Source organism: Kryptolebias marmoratus, linkage group LG2 (genome assembly GCF_001649575.2).
Source record: "Kryptolebias marmoratus isolate JLee-2015 linkage group LG2, ASM164957v2, whole genome shotgun sequence".
Lineage (NCBI taxonomy): Eukaryota > Metazoa > Chordata > Actinopteri > Cyprinodontiformes > Rivulidae > Kryptolebias > Kryptolebias marmoratus.
Window position 1 is genome coordinate 12,006,407 of NC_051431.1, and position 8,974 is coordinate 12,015,380.

An 8,974-nucleotide genomic window follows, 5' to 3' on the forward strand; every position below is an offset into this window, starting at 1 on the left:
GAACTGCTGCCCCGGGACCTATTCAAAGTCTTACTGGAAACAAAGTCTGATTTATGGAATGACAAGAGGAATCTTGACTAAAGAGTTTTGCACAGGAGCGTGCTGTGCACAGAGGAGCAATGACAGCAGCTTGACTTTTATAAAGTAAGTAGCAACTCAGACATGAATGCAATAAATGTTTGAATTTATCTATGTATGTATTTCTGGATGGATGGATGTAAAGCACTTAGTTCTAATGATGTGGGACATCCGCGGAGGGATACAGCTCTGACAGACCGAAGCACACCCCGGCGTAGCTGCTGGATTCAGGTTTCCGGGCAACTCTCGGCAACAGCAGCGGTCCACACGCATTTCCTCAGCCGTAGATCTACATATATTTATTTATATATATTTTTGCTTGGTCCTACATAGTTTGTCTTGAACCGTTTTGTCAGGTTAACCTCCCCGCTTGGGTTATTACCATAAACGCATCTTGAGGCGTCTTCGCAGAGCTTGAAAAGCCAACGGGACAATGGTGAGTAGCGTAGCTAGCCATGCTAAAGCTAACATGCTAACAGGCTAATCGCTGCATCCAGTCATACGTGTTAAAGCATATCCTCTAATAGCTTTTTCTTTTATTTTTTTTAAATAAGCCGAGCTAAAACTCAGTTTGGTCCATGTTTTGCTTAACGATGTTAAAAGGCTTTAGGCAAGCCCACCACGCAGGTTCATGTATCGTTTTTTTTTTTTTTTGTAATTGTCATTTCGTGTGTCGTTTTGCACCAGCAGGCAGCTAACAGCAGGTCGTTAATAGTTTTCAGCTGTGCAGCAAACACTTTGAAACCCGAGAGGAAACACGCTGCCTGCCTGACATGCGACACCAAACATTTGCTGATTCGCAGTGCGCGGTTGTAGCCTGCATGCTTAAATCTTTGCACCATTTTTTTCCTCCTCTTTTTTTTATTTTGGCGTTTATTTTGGCTTTGACTCGGCGGTGGGCGTGGTTCTGCTCGAAAGGGATGCTGTGTAAAGACAAATAAATAAATAAATTAAAAACAGGCTATCCGGCTTGAATCTCGAAAAAAACCCTTGTCGTTAATCCGACAAGAAATAACATCAGCGCTGCGGTGAAATGACCTGCTTACAACCATTTTGTCATCCCACATCCTCCGGGCTGGGTTTCGACTGTAGTTCAGACATGCGCAACAAGCGAAGGTGGGGGGGGGTTAATCGCCGTGGATTGGGATTACATAAGGATCCAGCCCTTTAGGTTTAGCAGCATTGCGTGTATTGTGTTGTGCACGTCGAGGAGCTGCATTATTTTGGACCTGACAGCACCGTCTCCTCTCCTCTACGTATTGCGCCACAGCGTTAAACCGCATTGTGCTTCTGCTGGATGATCCTCTTCTTTACCCTCCCCTCCTCCTCCTCCTCTTTCTCTTCTCCCTTCCCCCCGCATTGAACCAAAACATGCACGGTGCAGCAGCCTGGCAGCACCCGCAGTGCATCCTCCAAAATGGGCACTAACTATATATATAAATATATAAGAAATTGCTCCAGTGAATCCCTCCTCCTTTTGCCATCTTATTTTTGTTTATGCTTCACAGGAGGGCACAAATGGGTTATTGCTGTCCTTGCTGAACTTGGAACCTGTCAGCTTTTGTTCTCAGTCACATGTTGCTGAGAACGTAGAAAATAAAAACCTCCTTTTATGACATAAAGTGGCGAGAGGAGGGCTGTGAACGTCGGCGATGACTCCTGTTTCCTTCTGAGTCTAGAGGCCGTCTCTGTGAGCTCTGCGGCCCGTTCCAGTGCACACACTGCTTGCTTCAGCACCATAAAGAATTTTTGGCTCTTGACGGAGTGGATACTCTGCAGTCTTTCTTACCCCCNTCTGGCCCCAGCCAACATGGTGACTCACTGAGTTTGATTCGAAGAACACATGGCGTTACCGACACCTCGGGCGAGAGGCAACTTTAGCTTCAGTCTCCTCGGGTTTTCAGAGAGGCAGATGATTGTTATAAATGTGACCCGGCGCTGGCAAACTGGGTTTTTCGATATGGGCTTGTTATTTTTAAATTCTCCATCTCAGACGCTTCCAAATGATGCGCAGTTTGTTAAAATTTGTCGATTCATCACCTGACAGCGTGCTAGTTTTTCTTCGGAAGCACGCCGGTTTGAAAGCTGGGTTTTTCTTGGTCTGGAGTGACGCCATCGGGAGTTATTTGAAAGGAGAGGATGCCTGTGCTACACAATGACGCCAAACGTTATACAAAGGGATTTCCTGGTGCTACGGCAGCCGGGCGAGGAAAAACTGCCAATTTCAAAGGAAACTAGAAGCGCAGACCCTCCGCCAAGAACATGACGTCATTAAAAAGATAGTCACCAACATTTAATCAGTTGTTTCTTCTGACAAAACCCAACATTTCCTGAAAAATTCATCGTTAGTTTTTAAGTAATCTTGCAAACAGGTAAACACACTATTGAAACCATAACCTCCTTGGCAGAGGTAATTATAAGGTTTATTATAAGACAAAGGATTATTTCTGTAGCCGTGCCCTTTAGATAACTTGGATTTAAAGGTAGATGCCAGAATCACTAGATGGTGTCTTTATGGGTTTGGTTTTACGCAAATCTCCATTACGGCAACAATCAGTGTTTTACTTATTTCGCGCTGCAGCCTGAGTCCGTTCCCTTTCAGCCAGCATGGGTCACAAATTAATATTTTTATCTGCAGTGCAGGAGGGACTGAAAACACCAACAAAAAAAAAAGAACTACTTTTCTTTATTTGACGCATTAGCTTTCAAGCTCCAGGAATTTAATTTCTACATTTGATTAACCTCGGAAAAAGGAGGTTTGTGCGTTCGCTCGTCTTCATCACCGAAGCGACATCAGTCTTGTATCGTGCGCACCGAATCGGGTTTTAGGTTTTCTCAGCAGTTACCGGGACCGCGTGGAGGACGTGAAGCAACAACCGCGGCCGAACGACGGTTGGCCGTCGGGCCTGAGAGTTTCGAACCAAACGTTTTGTTCAGTAAAACCGTCTTGAAGAGGCTGTTAGCTGCTGTAATGTTCAGTGTGCTACATTGGCGACCCTGTTCAAGTCTCACTAATTATAGCCGGCATGTGTATTTCAGCCTGTGGAGAATTTAAACCCGTCCCTCATCACACTTTCTCTGCAGCCTAAAGTGGGCATGTTGTCAGGCTCAGATAGGCCTGCTAAGACTTTACAAAATGTGTTAAGATACTTTTGGCCATGTCTCCTGCACAATGAGCATTTCTATTGTTTGACTCCACTCCTACATTATTACTAGTCCTGCCTCTTTTAAGTTATTTGGGAAATAAGTGATTAAATCTCTGCTGCATGAAGTGTTGGCTTTAGGAGACAATAGAAAGTTCCAGCTCTTACTTGGTCCCTCCTTTGCTAATAAAGGGCAGTGAAGTTAAATCACATAATGGCTAAATGCTTTGAATCTTAAAAGCGGTCGGAGAGGTCGGAGCTGATGGTGGTCCATGAATTCGTTTGCCTGCAGCACATTTGCATGAGCAGATCGGTTCAGGTTGTGTACAAAGTGGAGCCCGCATCAGACGGTTCTCGTTAGGTCCGCAGGCGAGCCGAGCTCTTCCTTAATATTTTATTTATAGTTATTTGTATTAAAGGCGTCTTTCAACCCTTTCAGCGCAGAACTAATTTTCGACAGATGGTCTGGTTCAAGGTTTTTAACAAAAACTGTTGCCTTTCAGCAGATTTATTTCTGTTTGTCTGGACTTCTGCTGCCTCCACAAATTAAAACAAGCACATTCCCTTTTTTTAAATTTCTTTTTTACATATCAACAAAACCGATCGACTACGTTTGACATTTCAGCTTTGAGCATTTATTTAAAAACAGATTTATTGTATTTTTTCCATGAATGTTGGTACTTCATCGGTGTGTTGTACTTCTAACAGGCCGACCAGCTGACCGAGGAGCAGATTGCTGGTGAGTGCATACCTTCACCATGTTTGGTTTGTTGTATCTTTAGAAGCACATTAATTCACCTCCAAATTTGACAAAGATTAAAGGAACCAGAACTCAAAGCTGTTAGTTGTAAAGCATTTCTGGCCGAAGACCTGCTAAACAGTAAATCTTATTCTTCTTCAACTTGTTTTCATAAAGTAAATCATAAAAAATTTGAGTGAAATCTTGCACCTTTAGTGTATGACGTTTGAAACCTCTTTTGTGAGGCGTGCTGCTGTACGAACAGGTTGTTTTTAATGCTTTGAGTGGCTTTTCATTCACTTCAGATGATTTAAAAAAAACCTGAGTATTTCTTAAAAACGAAGGCCCCCGCTGACAGCAATATTTCTGTCAATGTGCAGAGTTCAAAGAAGCATTCTCACTGTTCGATAAGGATGGTGACGGTACGATCACTACCAAGGAGCTGGGCACCGTGATGCGGTCTTTGGGACAGAACCCCACTGAGGCTGAACTGCAGGACATGATCAATGAGGTGGATGCAGACGGTGAGGAAATAAAAATACCTTTTAGAAAGACTTCTTCTTCCATCGTTTCTTTTTAGCTTTCACAGACGCTCCAGTCACGCTCCACACTAAATACAGTTTGTTCTTAGAGCCACCGTTTGTTAAATTAACATCAGTGTTGCCAAATAAATTGAGCTGTCGTGTGCAAAGTTTCATCAATTAGCATATATACATTTTTATGAGATTCATGTCCAAAACCATACAGATTTGCTCACTTCTTTTCTGTTTGTTGTGACGTTGTAGGAAACGGTACGATTGACTTCCCTGAGTTCCTGACCATGATGGCCAGGAAGATGAAGGATACAGACAGCGAAGAGGAGATCAGAGAAGCTTTCAGGGTCTTCGACAAGGTATAAAAAGATCCACCATCACTCCTCGTCAAGCCTTGAAACTATGTTTGCCCCAGGCTGATTCATGTATTCACAGAAACACTTTCTTTGTTCACTTGTGAAAGCAGGACGAAGCATGTTTGTAGATGTTAAAGTATTCTTTAACTTTAGGATAAATTGTTATAAAGTGATTTGTGCATCATATGAAGCACAAAAAATATATCCAGAGTTCAATCTTTATGTTCGTATCAAGTCTTTGCAGGGAAATAAGGTTCAGATTTGTCTAAACAGAATTAAAATTAATCTTTCAAAAGTATTCCAGGTCACTGACAATAAAATTAATATAAGTTGTAGTATTTTTAACATCAGTGAATCTGTGTAATGAATAAAACTCTTGCTGGCGGTCGTGGTTAGTTACTTATAACGGATAATCCAGTTTAGTTATGGGGAAGTAAATTATTTATAGTTACAAAGATGAAACCTAGTGGCTGAAACTAGGCTGAAACTAGGCTTGAAGTGAAAAGCCAAGTTTTAATGCTTTCATATGGTTTCTGTGTCCATGTGGATTCATATAATCTGCAGTGTTATTTTTGGGCTGCACGGGTCATGAGTTTGCTGTTTCACACCCCCCTTCATAGGTGGGCTGGTTTGTCAACTGCCTCTCTGAAGGAAAAGTTTGAGTGATTTCTTAAGTTAACCCTTGAATTTCACGTCCTTTTAATCCTAAAATGAGATTCTGTGTTTGCTTGTGGCGTGGTTGTACGTGCTGATGTTGTTGAATGGGAGTTTTATCGATCACATCGATTGTCGATGTTACAAAATGCTGGTCTGCAAGTAGTCGGGTACAGAGGGACCCGGTGGACTCCTGCAGACTAGCAGAGGTGACGACATGTACATAGAGCAGGCAGTTGACGATGAGCTTTACGTGACCGACGCGGCTGTTCACTGGTTTCATTGTAGATGCGCTCACTCAGTGCATGTTTTTGTTTTGTAATTTCATTTTAGTTTTTTCCTTTTGCTACGTGCAGGATGGTAATGGCTACATCAGCGCAGCGGAGCTACGGCACGTCATGACCAACTTGGGTGAGAAGCTCACTGATGAGGAGGTGGACGAGATGATCCGTGAGGCTGACATCGACGGCGATGGTCAGGTCAACTACGAGGGTGAGAAGTCCTATCCAGCTCCGCCTCTTTCGGTTTAATTACGAAACACTAAAAACGGTTTTCTCTTCCTTCCAGAGTTTGTCCAGATGATGACAGCCAAGTGAAGAGAGCTCTGAACTTCCTCTCTATGTTGCGTGTCCTACTAAAATTATTGTCTTTAAGAACTTAAAAAAAGGAACAATCATGAAACGATAAAAGTACCCCCCCCCCCCTTCAAATCTCGTCCCCGTAGAATTTTTTAATGTGCGCTTCGATACATCCAACTACTTCTGAGGTCTCTGTTTAGCAATCACCAACAGAATAATCCCTAAAGAAGTTAATGGACCAAGCTTTAAAAGGGCCAAAGTCCTCCCACTTCAGACCAAGAATCTGCTGAGTCACCCAGCTCCTGATTAATTTAGAGGAAAGGGAAACACCGAGAAGGCAGAAAGATAAGAAATCAGGCTGTTTAATCTGTTAAAAGGAAGTTGGCTTTTTAATTCTTCCCAGTTAATTAAAAATAAGAAAACAAAACCGTCTCACATCTGTGGTGACTCTAAAACCCTGAATCGAGTACTCTTTTTGCATGCACCTTTTCCTTGTGACAACAAAGAGACTCTGAACCCATCAACGGTAGTGGTCAGATCGTGTACACACTGGAGGTATATACATAAACATATAGCTATATATCTGTAAAATTTGTGTCACTATTGATTATTGCAAGAGCAACTAGTTGAAGTGTAGGGTGTTCATTGGTGCTCGGCCGAAGGTGAGGAACCTGGAAGAGTTCGGAAAAGAACCAGACCCTGAAACGTGCTGGAGGCTGGGTTTTTTTTGTTTTGGTTTTTTTCTCCCTCCCTCCCCTCTGTGGGACGTGATTTTTGTTGTGTTTGGAGTTGTGGGCTCCACGTGTCCCGCAGCTCAGATTGGAGACGGCCGCGTGTTGTTCTGTTTCAGGATGATCGTCGTGGAAACACACTCGAGGACTGCAGTTAACATATTTGTTCAGATATAACGAGAAAATATTGATGTAATGCTTTTTAAACGTGTTCTCATATAATAATGTATTGATGACAAACTTTGGTTACAAGATATATCTACATATATATTAGTGTATCGTAAAGTTTGCATTGCTTACTGTAGTAAATGACGTGTGACATTGTTTTCTGTTTGGTTTTGAAATGTGCCATAATACTCTTTAAAACATGCAACCTTTTTGCAAGGCTCGTAGTTTATCTGAATATATCTGCTTATTATAGTAACATAAAAATATATGCAGTCTAACATATTTGCACTTTGGTATAAATCACATGGGTGTTAAAAAAATAATCAAAAAGGAAAAAACAAACAAACAAAAAAAAAAGAAACCAAATGCCACTATTACTGCTGCTAAAATACTGTGTATGTTTCACACATTTTCTGTATTTGTTGGTGTCTGCTCTTCGATTTGTAGTCCGGTGATCAAACTTCAGTCTGCTTGTTGTTTTACTGAACAGAGTACATATACTGTATATTCCCAGATACTACTCGTGGTGGGTGTTTTTTTTAATTCGGGCGTTTTGAGCGGGGCGAGCAGACGGGGGACGGATTCGTTTCGTAGCAAAGCTGTAGACGTGCCATTGGTTTCAGTGTTAGGGGTCTGAACTGTCGACTTCGAGGGCTTGAGGACGAAGTTAGCTGGAGTATCCTATGATTTATGCAAAGTTTAAATATTGCTTTGTTCAAGACTTTTTTCTTTTTTTTTTTTTTTGGAAATTAAAATAATTGATGGGCTTTAAGCATCTGAAAGTATCTCACAAATGTAAAGATGTGATATATTTTCCATAAACCAATAAACTGACTTAAGCTTTACTTCACCTGCATCCCCTTGATTTGATTTGAATCGGGGCTGAACTTCTCCGTCCTTCAGCCGAGTCTAATCCAGACGGCCTCGGACCGCACCGGGTTGGGTCGGGTCAGCGCCTCCCCTGGCCGGGGGAAACTATCTCGGGCGCAAAGTATATTTAGCCGCTCAAAGGGATTGCTGCAGGTGCCTACGGTAATCCAGGTCGGCAGGGGTCACGACCTCTCGGGCGCTGACTGGCGAGGCCGAGAGCCAATGGAAACGGGTTTTATCTGGAGCGGCTGGGTTCGATTGGACGCAAGTCTGCGCGTTCGTTCAGTTAAGCAGATAAAGTGAATGATTTAGGAAACGGGGTCGCGCTCGGCTAACGGCATTACGAGCAGGTGTTTGATGACAGACTGTAGTAAACAGTGGACAGGAAGGTCACGCCGAGACACAGGAGCTAAAACACTTCGACACGATTCAGACTAGACGTGGTTTCGTAATGGTTTATAGTAGGAAAATAAATTTACACTGATTTATGAGCCGTGGAAAGCAGGGAAAGAGAACCACGGTCAAAAGATATGTTAAAGCTGCCTCTGGTGGGCTGTTGGGGTCACCATGGTAACCACCCACCTGTGTCTGTCACTCCCTGACTGTTGTGTGAAAGCTATAAATCTGATCTAAAAAATTCTTGAACTGTTAGAATCTGAAGACTAATAGTCACAAGTGTCAATTAATCTAAGAGGTAAAATATATATTTCTGGAGGAATTTGAGTCTTACAGCAGTGAGAGATGTACTGTAGGAGACGGAAACCCTTACGCTTTGACACAAACTACATGCACCATGAAAAGTGGGAGTTTGTTTGCAAAAGATTTGCACATTTAAGACAATTCACACAAACTGTCAGTTGAAAATTCTGGAAAAATCTCCAAAACCTATCAATTTTACCTTGCGTTTGTGTGAAAACTGTAAACTATATGTTTATTTCCATACAGCTCAAAAAAGCCACATCGTATTATTCCTGATGGAACATTTTGATGTATCATTTGCCATTTTTATTTCAAATCTATGTGACAGGATGCAGGACAAACCTGCTGAGCAGGGCAGTATTTGTGGGGGTTTCACTGCTTCTGCATCGACTCCCTTAATCAGCTGGAGCGATGGCTTTAATGGG

At 42.4% G+C, this 8,974-nt stretch overlaps 1 protein-coding gene across 1 annotated transcript; it reads left to right on the forward strand.

The window, feature by feature from the left end:
• Positions 1–302: 302 nt before the first annotated feature.
• On the forward strand, positions 303–7,825 carry calm3a (calmodulin 3a (phosphorylase kinase, delta)). Its single transcript, XM_017424744.3, has 6 exons — positions 303–514; positions 3,930–3,960; positions 4,341–4,484; positions 4,746–4,852; positions 5,860–5,995; positions 6,071–7,825. Exons 1-6 carry the CDS (start codon positions 512–514, stop codon positions 6,097–6,099), a joined length of 450 nt encoding a protein of 149 aa, XP_017280233.1. The 5' UTR covers positions 303–511; the 3' UTR covers positions 6,100–7,825.
• The last annotated feature ends 1,149 nt before the right edge of the window (positions 7,826–8,974 follow it).